We start from the raw sequence: 19580 nt of genomic DNA, 5'->3' as shown, positions 1-19580 counted from the left end.
CTCTAGTTCTTGAACGCTTCCTCCCCTCCCAATTATCATGACCCCAATTCTACCTTGCGGACCTGGTTAGACCAGAGGATGTACAGTGGTGCAGTAGGGATCTGGAAACACAGGGAATCTAGGACGGATGAACCCCTCAGGACCAGCAGTGGGAGTGGCGACACCGGGAGGGAAGGGGGTGTAGAAAGGGAGAACCGATCTTGGAGATCTATGTGTAACCTCCTCTCTGGGAGATGGGCAATGGGAAGGTGGGTGAGGGGAGACACCGAGCAGTGTAAAACAAGATAAAATAATTATTTATAAACTCTTATGGGTGCAGGGGGAAGGGGGAAGCGGGGAGGGAGGAGGAGGGAAAAAAAGGAAACCGAGCTGATTCCAGGAACCCAAGTGGAAGGCGAATTTTGAGAATGATGAGGGCAACGAATGTATAAGGGTGCTTTGCTCAATTGATGTAAGTATGGATTGTGATAAGAGTTGTATGAACCCCAATACAAAAATTAATTTTAAAAAGGAAGAAAAATAAATAAATCTGCAAGAAAAGGGGAGAACTGGGGATTCCTAATCCTAACATATTGCAATTAGTAAGGGGACATATATATACACACTAAAAATTTTGCTCACAGAAGGCACAGACTTAAAAGAAACAGTCTTTTTAAATAAAAGCAAAAAGTAGCCGATATCCTTCTATGTTTTGTGAGCACCAAAACTAACATGAAGCTGAACCTTAATTCACTGTCTATCTAATCATTCCTGTGACAAAAGAAGAAAATCAAAACAAAACAAAAACCCTGAAAGTAGAAATTTAATTTGTCTTACTACACACTTTCCAGCCATTAAATGAGATGTAATTATGAAAGATCAAAATTGCCTTAAGAGGGGTGTGTAGCAGCTATCAAAGCAATATTCAAGCATGATTTCAAGGACGCCTTTGGGTGTAGAGTCAGCCTTCTTTATCAAAAATCTTTACAACTGCATCGAAAACCTGTAATGGAAAAAAACGTTAATTTACAGAGCAGACATTGTGAAAGCACCATATGCTTAAGTCCATTTTATATTAAATTTTAAATGGTTGACCAAAACCAAACTCACTGTCATCGAGTCAATGCTGACTCGCCGCAACCCCCTGTCTGTTTTTAAGACTAGTTTTTTTTAATCATTTTATTAGGGGCTCATACAACTCTTGTCACAATCCATAGATACATCAATTGTGTCAAGCACATTTGTACATATGTTGCCATTATCATTCTCAAAACACCTGCTTTCTACTTGAGCCCTTGGTATCAGCTCACTTTTTCCCCTCTCTCCTCCCCACTGAACCCTTAATAATTTATAAATTATTATTATTGTTTGAGACTGTAACTCTTTGCAGGAATAGAAAGTTCAGTCTTTCTCCAAGGAGCTGCTGGTGGTTTTGAACTCTTGACCATGTGGATCACAGCCCAATGTATAACCACTAGACCACTAGGGTTCCTTTTACTTTAGAGAAAGAGTAATCATAAATACATTTAAAATTAAGAATATGCTGTATTCAACTTTACAAGTATCTTAAGGGCATGACAGATCTCTTGAGAGATGATCAGTATTTTGATAAAACATAAACTAAAGTGGGTTATCTTCTTAGTTCTGAGTCTAGTGCACAGGTTTTCTTATATATTGGCTGGCCTCTTTAGGAAGTAGTGATGGATGACAAAAAAATGTCAGCGTCAAGACCACAAATCAAGGTCCAGGATAAGCAGATTTAGGGAGTTAGGAGAAGGGAGACTAGGTGAATCAAGAGACACTGGACATCTTCAGCAGGCACTATGGGCTTGTAACTCCCCATTTAGAGGTGGCTGGCTTGTGAGGGAGAGAGGGGCAATGAGTCGGGGAAAGCCTGCCCCTGGGGAGCGCTGTGCTCTGCTACATGATGAGCAGAGCAACCTGGGCTTCTACACGACAATGCTGTTCATGTTACAGTTCTAAATATTAACTCGGTACTTGGGTTTGTTGTTTTTCTTCATCGCAAAATGCCAATTTGTCAATGCTTAAGTAAAGGCTCTGGGATTAATCACCAAAGACCACTTCACACACTATCCCCAAAGGAGACGAAGCATAAATGAATCTTTCATTTAGCCTCCAGCCTTGAAAAAAATTAATGCCACGGTTTTTTTGTCTGCCTGCCTCAAAAGAAATCAACCATGTTCGTTTAGCTGACTTCTTATTAAGGCAGGTTATGGAGAGATACTCACTTCATCAACAGACTTGGATGCATCTATTTTCCTGACTTTCCCCATTTCCTCATATAAGTCAATAATTGGCTTTGTTGATTCAAGATAGGTCTGAATTCTGCAAAAGAAGCAACTATTAACAACGTTCTTGTTAGCCACCCTCTCTCCTCCATGACACAGAATAACTGAGAGGCCAATGCCGGCCCTGACCCAAATGCTCTTAGATGAAGCAGTGTACGCATTTTATTAGTCTAGGCCAAAAGGTGGCAGATATCTCATCTGTCACCAAGCTGCGCAGTGAGGCTGAGGTGGAAATAGATGAACTTGGCAAGTACCTCTTTTCCAAGCTCTCTCTGTTGTCATCAGTTCTACCACTGCTCTTCCCCCTCTCGAGACATCGTTCAGTACAGATCTAGAGACAAAGGTCATCAACAGAACAGGAAGATAGGAATTTGTTATTCACTTAAACTGAAAAAAAATCTAAAGATGTTACCCAAAAAAATCTCTACATTAAACCCAATGTATCTAATTCATTAATCAACATGCAAAACTCTTTTAAATTTAAACATGTGGTTCAATTTATATAAACTAGCATAAATAAGTACAGAGCATAAGAATTCACACATGACTCAGTTTTTCCTGTGCGTGCTTTTTATAAACCGCAATAAAAAGAAGATCTGTAAGTATGTGGCTCCATCTAAGATATACTATTAACTTATTAGGTATGAATTACATGCTTTAAACTTCGTTCCCTTTTCCCTTATTTGTCAATAATTCCATACATATCCAAATATTTAAGAGTCGACATATTTGCATTGAATAAAGCATCCCTTATTAATGGTGAACACACATTCCTTGGTTATAAAGCTGTGGTAACATTCTAAAGTTAACTTTGAAGAATAAGTGAAAACACATTTTGGGGAGTTGGAGGAAGAGTTATACTTTAAAACAATGCAAAGACTGCAGCCAGTCTCTCCACGGAAGGCACAGCATTTGCAACTTAGCCTAAGAATAGCAACCCTTCAAGGCACAACTTCAGACTCCTCTTCCTTCAGGAGGACGGCACTGATTCAAGGAAGTTTATATTCCAGCAGCTGTCAGAGGCTGGCATTTGAATGAACTGATTCTCAGAAGTTCCATTTAGTTATTCCAAGGTAACTCTGGGTATGTCGTTCGAAGTGGCCGAGGAAAAAAAGAACACTTTTCCCAGGTCATTTCACTCCCAGAAGACAAATTAGGCTGTTCTGTGGGTCTCTACATGCCTTCGTTTTGGATTGTAACTCAATGTACAGAAAGCCAAAGTCCTCACAACTGGACCAATAAGTAACATCATAATAATCAGAAAAAGACTGACGCTATCAAGGATGCCATCCTGCTTGGACCCACAGTCAACACTGACAGAAGCACCAGTCAAGAAGTCAGATGACATAATGTGTTGGGCAAATCTGATTCGCAAGACTTCTTTAAAGGAAAAAATAACAGGGAGGGCTCTATTCACCTTGGGGACTCAGGTACACCTGACCCAAGCTATGGTATTTTCAACTGTCTCATATGCAAGCACAAGTTAGAAAATGAATAAGGATGACTGAGAAGAATTGATGCATTTGAATTATAATACTGGCCAAGAATACTGAAAGTGCTATGGACTTCCAGAAAAACAAGCAAATCTGTCTTAAAAGAAATGCAACCAGAATGACCCTTAGAGAGCGGGGTGAGCTTCATCTAACACACTTAGGGCACGTTATCAGGAGCAGTTAGACCCCAGAAAGGACACCATGCTGGGTAAAGTAGAGGAGTGTGAAAAGGGAGACCTTGGCGAAGATGGGCTGATGCAGGGGTCCCAACAAGGGGCTCAAACAGAACCACAATGGTGAGGATGGTGCAGGACCAGAACTTGGTGTGTTGCATTGCACACGGGTCTCTAGGAATCGAGCTGACTCTGCAGCACCTCCATAACAACATATTTTTAAGGAGTCCAAAGGGTGCAGTGTTTAAGTGCTCAGCTGCTAACCAAAAGGGGATTCAAACCCACCAGCACCCCACAGGAAAAAGACTTTACAGCTGGTAAAGCTTTACAGCCTGGGACCCTACAGGGGAACTCTAATCTGTCCTATAGGGTCACTATGAGTCAGAACCAACTTAATGCCAACAGCGTTCTTTGTTGTCTTTAATTTTACGTCTCTTTAAAATAGATTGCTTTTTCTAAGTCCAGAAATGTCTTTCTCTTCCAGTAAAACTACCCTAAGACTAGATGCTGATCATAATGCATGTTTAAGAAAACAGTAGCTCAGCTTTATTGGGGATAACAATGTTGTGCATACCAATGCTTAAAACAACCAAGCTCTTATTATTCTAATGATAAAGTTAATTTTAGGTCCACAAGGCTATTCAACAGCCAGACAGTGCTGTTCTGTCCATCCAGCTACCGATTCAGAAAATAATGCTGCCACAAGAAAATACAGATCTGTTAAAAATCACTTTGTTTGACCAGCAGTTGCTTAAAGCCCATGTGGGCTGACAACAATCTTCATTACCTCATTGTTACAGTCAAAAAACAGGACGAAAGATACATCTGCCTTCCCATCCATAGTCTTGTTCCAACCTTGAAGGTTGTCTTGGTTTCTTGGAAATCCATCAATCAAGAATTTATTCTTCTGAACATTAGCAGTCATTGCTTGATCCATTTCCTAATGGAAAAAGGAGGGATTTAGCTTCAACACTACATTAAAAATACATAGTTCTAGTAAGCAGGGTGGTGGATACAGGATGTGTGTTCTATACTGTATAGCATAAGTAAAGATTGAAGGACGCACAGAAGAAATACACAACCAAACTTGAATGCGCTATTAATACGGTTGTCCCAAGCTGGTAGAGTTATAGGGTTATGTGTGGGTATGTGTACATGTATAGGTACGTAGATTTTCACTTCCAAATTTTCTACAATAAACAGAAGTGTCCATACAAAATGCAAAAATAGGTTTTAAAAAATCACTGCTTTGAAAATAAAATCAAGCATTCAATACTATCTATATGTATAAATCAATACAGAACATATGTAAGATAATGAAGACTACATTAGCAATCCATGCACATGCAAAATAGGGCCTGGTTTGCACATACAGTTGTGTTATGTAAGCAGCAAGTAAATAAATAGTCATGAGAAATGTAGTTTGAACTCAACGTTCTCTCAGAAATACACTTTTCCCATGTAGACTGAGATGATTACAATCTACAGGAAAGTATATGACCAACTGATGGTCGACTATTAGAGACTATCACGGCTTTTCTCTAAGCGATGATCAACAGACCATCAATTGATCATATACTTTCATGTACTCTGCTCGGGCCACTGGGCGTCTTACTTCGCCCTCCTCTATGCGCCTCTGAAGTCACGGTGCTAGGCTCGGAAAGACACCACTCCGACCAGTACCCAGCTTGCAATGAGCTTGACACAAACACAGGGTTAGCACTGATTATTAGTGCTGCAGTACTTCTCCCCTCAATGCGCAAACTGTTTCCCTGGTTCTTCAAGGGAAAAAATGGCTGAGTACCCCCAATTCTTTATCTGAGGCTAAGCTTTATCTTAGCCTCTGCTTCCCCTCAAGTACTCACAGAAGCTTCTACTGAATGCTTTTGAGCCCGTGACATGTCATTTCTGCCTCAACTCTGGTAGTGGGGGAATCTGAAGGAGGCAGGCCAGTGTCTGCCCACTCAGTACACTCTGATTGCAAGCCTGGTATCAGATGCCATGAAGAACAAGTGCCTGACTCGGATTCCCAAGGGAGGGCAGCCACAACAGTGATGGCTCAAGATGAATCAACGGGTTAAATGCTTGGCCGCTAACGGAAGGTTAGCGTTGGAATCTAGGGAGGAACGCCTTTGAACAAAGGTCTGGTGATTCAGCCCCTGAAAACTCGGTGTAGTACATGTCTACTCTGACATATCTAGGGTGACCAGGAGTTACTTAAAAGTTCCTTGATGGCAACTAATATGTCTCGGTTTTAGTAGTGGTGTCGAGGTAAGCAAAAAAATTAAGAAAGATATGAACTAAATTAATAGAGAAAAGAAAGCGGACAATTAGGAGAAACTAATTGGAACGATCCGCTCACTGAAGGGATGTGGAGAAATGAGATGAAAGAGAAAAATTTAGGATGGGTTGGAATTTGTGGTCTGTTTCTTCTCTTTCCTGGGAAGGTTAATAGATGGCTTAGCTCAGTAGATGGCAGAATCATTAACCCGGGCAGAGAATACAGGAAGATCACATTTTAAAATATAGAAAGTGGATTAGGTCCAAGAACGAGAAGAGAAGATTTACTCTGGAATGAAAACAACTTTCTCCAACCTGAGGCAAGAGTGCTTGGGAGAGAGTTGTTTCTTCATCTTTACATGGCTCTGGTTTGAAGTGAAAAGAGGATGGGGGTGGGGGAGATGGAAAAGTTATAAGAGAATCATTGTCTGAAAATTGGGAAGGAACAGTCAAGTGTTCATAGTCAAGTCTAGGTGCTTACACAAGGCTAAGCCAAAAATCTTACTAGGGCTCCAGCTCATACATGCATGAATCTATCTCAAACAAACCATGTTTAAACATGTCTTAATGATTCCTGGATGGCTGCAGACAAGTAGTCTCCGTAATACATCTGTCGGGGTCTTGCTAAAGTGTCTTCAAAGAATCCAATCCAGGGGAGAGTGGAGAGGGAGGGGAATAAAAAAAAGAGGACCTGATGCCAAGGGCTTAAGTGGAGAGCAAATGCTTTGAAAATGATGAGGACAATGAATGTACAAATGTGCTTTACACAATTGCTGTATGTATGGATTGTGATAAGAGTTGTATGAGCCCCTAATAAAACGTTAAAAAAAAAGAATCCATTCCAAACAGTGACTTCTGAAAAGATCAGCTGGGCCAGTTAAATGAAAAGCAGAGACGTCAGCTCAGAAGTTCACAGGAGGATCACAGGGGCTTATTCTGAACACTGTTTGAAGACAGAAAACTGTACTGGAGAGAAACAGGTCAGGAAAGCTGTGGGGGGAGGTCAGATGCTCACAGACATCATCCCAGAGGGCGATCAGTTGCCAGACTATAGGGGAGGCCCCACTCCCTGCTGTTAAAGACAATGGAGGCCTGCAGTCATCTATTTGGTTCCAGTAGGTGGGGTTTACACCATACTGAAAATGGTTCTTATGGAGATCTAGGGAATAGGTCAAAATTAAGCCGCCATCCTAAACCTAGGATCTGCCCATCTTGTCACATGTATAACCTCAATCCCTCCCCTTCCTACTGCGTGGATGTTCCTAGACCACCCCTCTCTCATTACTGTATACCTATAGGACAGCCCCTTCCAGTGACATATGTCCTCACCTATAATTAGGGGGCTTGCACGTCCCCAGAGAATATAAAAAGCCTGGGCTGGCATTAAAGATCTCTCTCTCTCTCCCTCCACGTGGACCATCAAGTGGAGCAGAGGTGAGCATGCTACCATGAATCGTGTCTGACTCCATTTATTTCAATACTTCTATCTCTCATGCTCTCTATAACTTTACTATGATCTTTACTTATCGCTGTACAATTGCACCTACTGGACCCGTAATGATGTGTTAGGGGCTGGATTCCCCTGACAGAAAGCAGTGCCATGACAGCAATGCACCTACTTATCCTTCAGGGATTGCCAGGGCTCCCCCGGGAGAATTCCATTGGGAAAGTTTACCCTATCCACCCTACAGTCTCTTCTCGACCCTTTCTGACTTCCTTTTGTTTTCACGACTCAAAGAATATTTAAAAGGAACAAGACTTGAGTCCTTTGATGAGGTCATAGAATGTAAATCAGAGGGCACAGAATGCTCTGGGGAAGGATTACCCCAACCAACTGTCAAGTAGTTGATGCCAACACATAGTGACCCTATGGGACAGAGCAGAACGCCCCTGTGGGCTTCCTAGGCTGCCTTATTTTTCTCTGGCAAAGTGGCTGGTGAGTTCAAACTGCTGACCTTGATGACACGAGGGCTAAAACACCTCTTTCAGAAGTGAATGGACTTAGATGGAGACTGTATGCAAAGACAGTTAACTTCATATTGTGATATTTTTAATAAGTTCCTATAATTTTGTAGCAATACTTTTTCATTTACTCTCATTTATCTCTTTCTCATCAGGCTTTAGCTAGTTCTTGTTCCCAGTCTTGCTTTTCTCCTTCAACACTTCTTCTGTACGAAAATACCTTCTCAGGAAGAAAAAGAATGTTTGGAACCTGATTGTGGTAGCAATTGTACATGGAATAACTCCCCATTAATAATAAATACATTTTTGTAAAAAGAAAGAAAATACCTTCCAATCACTGTGGTCTTCAGAATCTACAGGGGAAAGTTGTCGAGTCAACGCGAGAGACTTGTGCTGTGGAAAGGACATCCCTATTCATCTTAGGACTCAAGATAAAGCGGCAAGACCGACACTGGAAACGCAGGCATGCAGACCGAAAAAGTTCAACAGCGGGTGGGCCCCAAGGTTTGAAAGGAAAAGGAGAAAAGGCATACAAGAAAACTAAAAGGAGGCCGTGTGGTGGGGGCGGGGGAGTAAAAACAATCGCCATGCATGTCTTGATGCTGGAAAGGAAGAGTCAAGTGTGCACACATACGTGGATGTCACACTGAGCCCTACCTCATCCACAGCAGTGTTCTTGCGACTACTCAAGAATAGCATTTATGCCCAAGTGGGAACAGGATTTTCTGTTTTACCATTCTCAAATGGCATGACTTCCTTCTACAAGGGAGAAATTCAATCCCCTGATTTTTTCCTTACTTAAACAAAAGGTAGACATAATTCTGTCTTCTTGCTGGTTTAACTGGTCACCACTCACACTCCTTACCCTTTTTAACAAGCTGATGGTTATCTCAACTGGCACAATCTTTCCTTCTCTGATGCACTTTTCAATGAGTTCACCATACTGGGAATCTGGGTTCCTTCTTTCATCTCGAAGAAGTTCTCCTGCAGAAAGGTGTGTGTAGCCATATTTCTGAAAGAGAGACAATGAGGGAAAATCTAAACCAGAATACAACCAAGCCGGTAATAGGATTAGTGATTTTCATCCTTTGCTAATTTGCATATTCTATGTTTACACAATAAGCATGTTTATCTGTATGCTAACTAAATAATAAATGTAAGAGAGATTTCACACATTTTGCTTAACAAATATCTTTAATTTACATAGCGTGTAAGTAGTTTTGATGTTTATACACCATAAACCCAAAATCATGACGAGTCAGTTTCCACTAATACCCCTATAGAGCAAGGGAAGGGAATCTTTTTACTGCCGACGCCATGCAGGTATGTATGACATCATTCTCAGGCTGCACTAGTCAAACATGTAACTAACTCACCCTTAAAGTGATGGTTGGACCTATTTCTCTCTGGTGAGGCATGTGACATTACCTGGAATTAGTGATTTTGCAGGCCTTATACGCCCTGTGGGCCAGACATTTCCTAACCGTGCAGAGGGTTTGCAGAGCTGTAAATTTTTACTTAAGCAGACAGCCTCACCTTCCTCCTGCGGCCAATGGGTTTGAGGCCCCAACCTTTTGGTCAGCAGCCCAAAGCTTACTGACTACCACTACCAGGGCTCCTTACATACCAGGAGATCACCCTCAAACTTGCTGAACTATTCAAGATGGATTGAGAATTTGATACATAATGAGCAGCTCACTATACAAGGAGGCGGTCTGCTTCTGTAAAGATTCATACTCTTGGAAGCTGTATATAGGGTCATTACAAGACGGAATCAACTCAGTGGCATTGGGTTTGGTTTGGGGTTTGGCTTGTACTTTCTGCAGTTTTTCTAGAAAACTAAAATTGATCTAAAAAATAAGGTCTATTTAAGACAAAAATAAAATCTAGCTATAAAATTCAAGGCAAAAAAATTCTAAATTTTATCACTACTGACTAATTCTTTAAGTGGCTTTTATTGCTTCCAAAGAGTAACAGTTAAGTAATCAGCAAAGGAAAATACAGCTATGTGCTGACTAAAATTGTATAAAGTTTGATGAGAATAAACATCCCTGTCTCTCTTAGCTGCTTCCTCGCCACTAGAAGAAATGATTGAAAGTATTTAATTTTGATACTTTTTTCTAATCACTAGAATGGAAATAAGTACAAGAGAGTTTATGTTTATTTTCACATCATTTATAAATTGCTACTCTGTTCACCCAATAAGCAAACTTTGAAAGCCAGGGACAAGAAATGGCTTTTTAAATGAGGTAGGACCTACTCTAAAAAAAATAGCATCCATCGGGCGCTGGAGACTCAGCATTAGCAACCCAAGGCTGAGCGCACTGAGGAGGGACCTTCTTAGCGATTCTGACACCAGCCATCCCCTTCTCTGTTTATAAGGGATCTGAATAGGTGTTGCGATAGTCACACAGAACTTACACACCATACTGTGAGTTATACTGTTCACTAAGGAAGGAGCAAGTTACAATTCAGGATCAGGACTGTCTCAGGATACAGTTCTCAGGTACAGATAGCTTCTCAGCTGTGCACACCAGTAAGTCTCTTGACTTGCTCCACAGACTAGCTTCTGCCCCGCTCAGGCAAATGTTACAAAGTTCTTATAGATCTGCTATTAAGTGCCAGGAGGCACCCCTCCCATTCCACCAGCAAGTCTCCTATCTGAAGACACTCTCTTCCTCCATGGGTTGGCACCCCCATGGTAGCCACCTTACTCCAAGGACTGTCAAGCTTACTATGCCATCTTGCACCAGTCTGCTGACTATGCTGCTGCTATTTCTCTGCCATTGCTTCTCACCACCTTGAGCCATCTTCTGGATTGCAGTTCTCTCACTATGTATACCTGGGTCAAGGAGGGTTCAGCCCAGGGTTCTCAGGTCTCAAGTATACACTCCATCCTGGCTCTTCTTTCTTCGTCGTAGTGAAGTCCCCCTTCCCACCTCCAGGATGGCTCATTTGAAGTCAATCCTTTCATTATAATTCTGTAACTTCATTTGCATGACCTCACCCCTACAAGGATGCCACATTATTAGTAAAGCTTCCAATCCCCTTGGTGGGCCACGGGTCCTAGTTTTGCATAGTTGCACCCAATCACTTGGGAGGAGTTACAAGACCGTGTAGAAAAAGCAATCTTACCATTCCTACTTTTCCACATCTGATAAGTTTTTAAAAATCATTTTGCAGCTACTGTCCACAAAATTTCATAGCAGCTTCATTTTCCCACTGTTTATCTTGGCTCTTGGTTGGTAGTCTATGCTTGCCTGACGCTCTAATCTGGTCTAGTGATTATAGAATATGGTAATATGAATAAATGCTGAAACAAACAGTACTAAATGGCAAACAAACGCTCATAGTGAAATACCAACAATACAGATTGTAACACTCTGCTGTATGAATAACATATATACTTGGAAGCCTAGCTAGTAATTTAGAAATTAGTGTATATGCTATTTGTTTGCTAACAGATATAGAGCTCAAATTAGCAAGCTTTAAATTGCATTAAAATGGAGTTTTAGCATTTTAACAAGTTTAAATATAAATTTATATAAAATTTAGCAAGTTTATGTACTTTTAATTTTTAAAAGTAGTTATAAACTATCTAAAAAAAAAAAATCAAACTCATTGCCGTCATGTCAATGGTGACTCGTCACAACCCTGCCAGACTGCCTACAGAACTGCCCCTGTGAATTTCTGAGATGGTAACCCTGCAGTAGAGTAGAAAGCCCTGTTTTTCTCTCATGAAGCAAGCAGCTGGTGGTTTTGAACTGCCAATCTTGTGCACTCTAGTCCAACATGTAAACACTCCAACGCTCCTCAGTTATAAACCATGGAGGCATACAATTGATATTTTATAAAACAATTACACAATTTGTCAGGAAGAGAAAATCATCTTACCCACAAAATCCAAGGAAACCAAGAGTTTAAGTATGATCATATCGTGTTTCTTTTATTTCTCATTATATTCCATGTTTTAATATCATCTGTTTACCAGTTATATTTTTATACTGCATGTTTATTTCCAGGAGGATTTTGCCGAAATTTCCTCTCACCACAGTTTCAATGACAAAAAATAACAACTGCTATTTACACACTAGTTATTATGGTATTTAATAATTACTACACTTTAAAGAGCATTTAATGTGTTCAAAGCATTCTACTGCCATTAAGTAGTGACTGATGCCAAATTTGAGGAAAGAATGCTATTTTTCCAGTCTTAATCAAAACTTTTTTACATTCTCTGTAAGTTCCTAGCAATTAAAACTTAATAGGTCACTAACTACAGTCTTAAAGCAACATTCAAAACCACAGCAGATTATAAATACTATAAACTACAGTAACTATAATTACCAGTAGTTTTTCTAATGACAAAAGTATAAACTCAATTCCTTTAGAGTAACTGTCTCAAAGTTTTACTTTCACTTTCTCCCTAAGAAGTTTACAACACACAACTCAATGACCTTCACAAATCACACAGTAAGAACTGGATGGGGAGAAAAGCACCATGTTCTTCCTAAATTCAGAATGAGCCTCTATTTTACTACAAGTAGGCAAATGTTGACCATCTATGGCATCAAATCAAAGACAATCTTGATTAACATAGCACTTACATTTTAGCATTTTCCTCCTTCTAAATTCAAGGGATGTGCTTGGCTCATCTTCCCATATGGATAACAACAGCAAATAAGTAAAAAATGAAACAAAACAATAATAATAAACAGTATCCAGACTACAGAAGACACACAACCAGCAAGTCCTTGGAGGCAGGGAGAGATGCAGGTGGCAGATGTGCATTCAGAAAGCGCCACTGGATCACTCCTGAGCTCACGTTACAGTGAGAACAGAGCTCCGGATACAGACTTGTATACGTGGTTGAAAAATACTGGGTGTTCTTTAGCTAACTGACACAATTATGAAGCACTGAGCACTAAAATAGCAATGAACTTCAAAACCTAGATGTTGGTTACATTCTCTCAACACCAGAACTGCAGCAGGGACTATGTTTGGATTGCAAACAGCATGGTTTGGGACCCCAGCATCCCAATTACACCCTGTGTGCTCTGGATAGCCTTTGTTATACTCACTCACTCACTCACTCACTCACTCACTCACAGCCATGGAGTCCAGGCTGACTCCCAGCGACCTTATAGGTCAGAGCAGAACTGCCCCCGTGAGTTTCAGAGACTGTAACGGTTTACCAGAGTACAAAGTCTCATCTTTCTTCCACTGACCAGCTTGGTGGTTTCAAACTACCAACCTTGCAGATTGTAGCCCAATGGGTAAACCCAGGGCTCAAATGTGTTACAAAGACATCACAAATCTAACTGATCTAAATAAGACGTGTGAGAAGGGCTTCCCAAGGAGGATCCCTACCTGTCCAGGGGAATTTACCTTTGAATTCTAAGTACAACAGTACGGTGACTGTGGGCAGTGCCACAGCAGCTGACTCTAAAGGGTTCTTTCCAAGTCCACCCACAAAATGGCAGGGGGAGGTTTTCCTACAATCATCATTAAAGAAAGATTATCATTAACAAAAAGTCTATTATCCAGTAAGAGAACTTTGTGTAACATTTGACTTAAATTGCTAGAGGATTTCCGATCGTGTTCAGTCTGCCCTTACTATATTTCTAAATGCATACACTGCATCTGGCCATATGATCTAACTGCAAATTTACCTATTAACTACAAAGGATAGGAGTCACAATTAAGCTAAGTCTTCTTAAAGAAGAAGCTTTAACAGAGATTCCTTCTTTCTCTAATTACAGAGTGATATTTTAAAGGCTTACACTGTGCAAAGGAAAAAAAGAAGAGGGATATAATCCATTCAAGGGAAGACAGCTACAGCACCATTTCATTGTCCTTGCTGCTTAGCTCTTCACGCAAGAAAACCTTAATTTAAGCAATCCTCAGAACTTTCCTATTTTAAATCTGTAAACCGGGAGTGTCTGCAAAATCACAGGCAGTGTGCTGATCAGGGAGAGGTAGGCAAGCTACATTTAAAAAGGGATGGAATAGTAGCTGGTACCTATAAAGTGACTGGAGCTCGATTATGACAAATAAAGGCAACTTATATTTGCAAAAAACTTTCCTAAGGAATTAAAAGTCTTTGCCAGCACTGGGTACTTGGAGCAGTTGATTCTTCAAAGACAGCATTAAGAAGACAGGACAATAAATTAAAAAAAGAAAGACTGGACTAGAAGTCACTGAACAGACTGCTTCCTTGTCTGTCTGAGGTGAGACTGCTCCCCTAACAGTTCACCGCAGGCTGCTCCAGATAAGGGAGCACTGTGGTATCTGATTTACATAGCCCAGCGCCCCTACAGCAACTGTGAATTGGAATTTTCAACTCTAATTTCATTCCACAGTGGGCCATTTCAAAGGTATATATATTTTTCTTTTTCTTAATTCAACTCAGTTGTCTAAATCGATCTGCATTCCCTTCTTAAAAAGTAGATGGAAAATAGTCAGAGAAGGTCAGTCCCAGAAACTACCAGACATTCCAGGCTCCCAGAGGCTGTAATGTGAAAACTTTCACCATTAATGGACAGGTACAGAGGCTTCAGGACCCATTTAGACACACAGAGTTCAAAAGGATCACAAGAACAATAGAACCTCGCACGAAGTCAGATACTCGGTGCATGACTAGGAAGTAGAAGAAAGGTCTTAACTAAGCTGTTAAAATCCCGTATGATTCTAGGGGACGCATTTAGCCTTTTTTCTATCTTGTTTTCTTTGTTTATAAACTAGAAATACTACACTACTTATATTCTTACAATAACAAGATATCATGATTGGCTGTTAGCACTAGACACCTGGATTATATATATTAAAGACCTGCAAAAGCACGCCAAAGGATCAACTCATACAGGTTACTCCTAGAGCAGAGTCCAAAAAATCAAACTCTAAACTACAAATTACACACCAATAAAGAAACAAAAATATCAAATTGGCTCGACATCAAATGAACTGTGTATAAAGGAGCAAAGTCAAAGAACGGTATGATACATAAAAAACCATAAAACCAACTCACTATGCAAATATCACAAACTTCCAAACCAAAACCAAACTCACTGCCATCGAGTCAATTCCAATTCTTAGTAACCCTACAGGAAAGGGGAGAATGCCCCTGTGGGTTTCTGAGACTGTAACTTTTTATAGGAGCGGAAATTCTCATCTTTCTCCCTCAGAGTGGCTGGTGGTTTCAAACTACTAACCTTATGGGTTGTAGCCCAACATGTACTGACTACATCACCAGGACTCTCAAAAAGCAGTATCACAAATGTGTTTGAACATATAAATATTATTGAGAACAATAATTTATTTCTCTTCCCATCTTCTTAGAAATAAAGATCAATGGCTTCCTAACACACAAGTAGTGACTAATTAAAATATATGTATAAATTCTACTCAAAGTAGTAATAGAAACTTACATTTAAGCTAATTTTAAAATTAAATGCACAAGAATTACATAGAAAAATTAAAACTATTTTAACTAAGAAACATAATGAATATTAGAAAGGCCTTAATACTGTAAATCTAAATTTTATAAAAACCAATCAATAACTTTATTGTAACCTCTATCAAAATTCAACTGGGATTAGTTTTTTTCTTTTTAAAAAATAAAATCTGGTAAACTGATTCATCAGGAAGAGTAAATGTGAGTAAATGGCCAAAACTTAAAATATTAATTACAAATGGGAATTTATCTTACCCAATGGCACAAATATGATACAGTGATTATATTTAAATCACTGCACACAAAACTAGACAAACTAATGGAACACTTTCGGTTCCAGAAACAGACTCACATATAACAGCTGACTCACCCACCTACTGGAAATTCAGTCTGTGCTAACAGAATTTGAAAATCAATGGAGAAAAGATAAATAAATGTTATTTGTGCCACTATCTACCCATATGGGAAAAAAATAGACCCCTGTCTCATACCATACACAAATCTAAATTCCAGTTGAATTAAGCATCTAAAAAAATACAAAAGCCCCTATGGTAGTACAGGAAGAAAATAAAGAATTGTATTTTCAGTTTTGAGATTGGGAAAGGTATTACTAAATTAATACCAAAGACAGCAAAATTTGTTTTGCCACATAAATAATAAAATATTCTGAACATGAAAAACATCAAAAATATAATCAAATGACAAGCAACAGCCTGGAAGAAAAGTTCTAGTATGAAAAGATGACAGAATAATATACCCTGGTGGTAGTGCAGGACAAGTTGGACTGCAACCCACAAGGTCAGCAATCTGAACGCACCAGCTGCGGCACAGAAGAAAGATGAGGCTTTCTACTCCCTTCACGAGTTAATGTCTCAGTCACCCACAAGGGCAGTTCTACCCTGTCCTGCAGGGATGCTATGAGTCAGAGGCTACCAATGACAATGAGTTGAGTTGTTTTGTTTTGATAAAGAGAACCTACTAATAAATAAAGAAAACAGCCTAAAAGAAAACGAGTCAAAGGGTAAGAACACTTTCAAAAAAGAGAAAAAATAACAGATGCTCAACCTCACCTAGTCATCAAGAAAATGCAAATGCAAATTAAACTATGTGATTCCATTTTCTACCCACTGGATTGAAAAATAGAAACGATTACATCCAGCAATGACACAGATGTGGGAGAGACCCTTAAATGATGTCGGAGTGTAAATTGGGTCAGCCTTTTTAGAGGGCAATTTGGCAGAATCTATCAAATTTTAAGTTTGCATACCCTTTGACTTAGAACGCTACTGAAATGGTTACATATCTGCATAAAGCCACACATGTACATGAATGCTCACTATAGCGTAATTTGTAAACAACAAATCTAAATGTCCACCAATACATGTATGGTTAAATTAGCACATATTCATAAATACAATGTTGTATAGCTAAAGTAGAAGTAGCTAGCTATGTTTTTATATAGAAATCTGTCTAACATACACTTAAACAAAACATGCAAGTCACAAAATAAGTAACAAGTATGTGTGTATGCACACATGCATAGGTGGATACGTGTATTAAGTATGTGTATAAAAACTCTAAAACAGAACCTGAAAGGCTTCTAAATGATTTTAAGTGAGTATGCAGGGGAATAGGACAAGGATGATTAAGGTGACCTTTCCATTTGTGCTCTAGGTACTTTCAAATGTATTTAATTTTTTATAATGTACACACACAAGCATATATATAATTTGTTAAAGCATCTACATGCATAGGTAACCACACATTTTAAAAAGGAAATTACCTCATGGCAAAATTGATGTTTTATATGTTGTATTAATAGCAAATCCTACGAACAGGGCAAAATGAAATTCAAAGTATCCTCTCATTAAGTGAGCATAAGAATCCAAATACAAAAAAACACCATCTGATTTGAAGGAAAAAGAGAAACCGTACCTACAACATACTATAAACTTACTTAAAATTTAAAACTAAATTGCTATATATACAAAACAGCAGCTTTGAAGACAGATATTGGTGAGATGTTTAAATGAATAAAATCACTTCAAGTGTTTAGATAAAAATTTCTCTGGAAAGAAATCCATTCCTCAAACAAAGGAGAAAGAAAATCATAATAGAGTAATGCAGAAACACTGCATGGGCGCGAAGTCAAGAGTCATAGAAGGAGACAGAAAACAGTCCAGTTTTACAGTCTAGAAACAGATGGAAATGTAGAGATCCTCAGTTTGAGAAGACCCAAAAGGCACAGCAAGCAAGCATTTAAGAGGAAACATATTTGAATGAAGTCCTAATCCACATAATAAAGTTAAAAATATAAGCAAGATGTTCTGCAAATGCCACCTCCATGGCAGAGGCAAAGTCCCACACGCCTAGTCTCCCCAGCGATCAGCTTTTAGAGTGAAACTGTACAAGCAACCTCGCTCAATTAACTTTTAGCGAATAGTGATCATGGCTTAGACAGCTAAGAAGTCCTTCCATTTTAGTCCCAAAGCCCGTGCAAATTGAAGAAAGTGGAAGCAAAATCATTATTTGGTTTTCAAAAGCAGTACTTTTTAAAATTTCTGATATAAAACTTTCTTTCACGTTTACATCCTGTTCCATCTAAAATTAAAGCTGGCCTAGGAATATATGTTTTTTTTTTATGATAGCCATCAAATTCCAACATAGCCTGGGATACAGTATTGACAAGAAATAACAGTATTCACTTATATAATCTAGAAAAAAATATTAATGGCTTCTGATTCTAGTGAAAGACCATTTCTTTGTATGAGGGAATTATGCCCTAAAATGTAGCAAGCTTATGAAAAAACTGCTCTCTTACTATGACTAAGCAACTGAAGAGCTCTGGAAACCATTTGCAGAGCCTACAATTTCTCCCACCCTCCTAGTCTGACTTGTCACTTCAACCCAATTATGTGCCTGCATGGGTCAAGTAAGTAATGAGTATCCTCACCCTTCCTTCCCATCTACTGCTGACCCCCTACCCTTTTCTTCTACCGCCAAGTCTCTGCCTCAGGCACAATACAGATCATTTCCAATTATGTCTTTTTTGCAATTTTAGATGTAGTCTTTTAGTTCCTGCATGATAAGTAATAGAAAGTATACTATACATTATAATGGGCAAGATATAAGACTTCATTAAAAGTTTCAATATTTGCATATCTCATCTGGATAAAGCATGTATCAAGATGTAGAATATATAAACAATAATTTAAAAGACAGCCATTTAAAAACAGGACAAAAACTATTTTAAAAACATTGTTCAGCGGGGGAAAAAAAGAAGAGGAGTCGGGGAGACAAAATGATGTAAACAACTATTTCTCCAAAGAAGGTACATAGCTGCCCAGCAATTACATAAAAAGATGCTCAGCAGCATTAGTTCCCGGGGAAACCCAAAAGTAAAGCACAATGAGATGCACCTTCAGCCTTCCACCTGGTGCTATCCAGTCCATTCTGACTTATGGCGACCGCATGTGTCAGGGCTTCACTGCACTTCACAGAGTTTCCAAAGGCAGAATTTTCTTAAGTAGCTCACCAGACCTTTCTTCCCAGAGGCCTCTGGGTGAACTAGAATGTTTTGCTTAGCAGTCATGCTCATTAACCTTTTGTACCACCAGAGTGTCTAATAATAGCACAGTGTATATAGTATTAGCTCGTGATACTTATCAGTTTATTAGGCCATTAGCCTCATTTGGAATCTATTCGGCTGCTTTGAATATAACTAGCATCTATTATACTATCAATTTTTCCTTAAATCTATTTCCCAATTTGTTACAGATTAACTAGTGTGCTCAAAAAAGTTATGCTGTCCTATTCCATCTATCTGTAAATAAAGACTGCTTAGAAATAGGGGTTTTCTTCTGCTGTACTAATGAAGTCATACCAGTGTACAACCAATCCTAAACCTAATCCCCTCTCAATAGTGTCACAT

General features: G+C 39.2%; 1 protein-coding gene across 1 annotated transcript in view; it reads right to left on the bottom strand.

Moving 5' to 3' along the window:
- Positions 1–784: 784 nt before the first annotated feature.
- The window catches only part of CMPK1 (cytidine/uridine monophosphate kinase 1), a 34661-nt gene continuing 15865 nt past the window's right edge, over positions 785–19580 (bottom strand). Inside the window, exons 2-6 of the mRNA XM_075555811.1 lie at positions 9062–9208; positions 4742–4894; positions 2543–2619; positions 2229–2325; positions 785–982 (exon numbers count right to left, since the gene is read on the bottom strand). Coding sequence (XP_075411926.1) covers positions 941–982; positions 2229–2325; positions 2543–2619; positions 4742–4894; positions 9062–9208 — 516 coding nt within the window. The 3' untranslated portion in view covers positions 785–940. The remainder of the gene's footprint in view (positions 983–2228; positions 2326–2542; positions 2620–4741; positions 4895–9061; positions 9209–19580) is intronic.

The sequence above is a fragment of the Tenrec ecaudatus genome, chromosome 1 (genome assembly GCF_050624435.1).
Source record: "Tenrec ecaudatus isolate mTenEca1 chromosome 1, mTenEca1.hap1, whole genome shotgun sequence".
NCBI lineage: Eukaryota > Metazoa > Chordata > Mammalia > Afrosoricida > Tenrecidae > Tenrec > Tenrec ecaudatus.
This window is presented reverse-complemented; position numbering and strand designations above follow the sequence as displayed.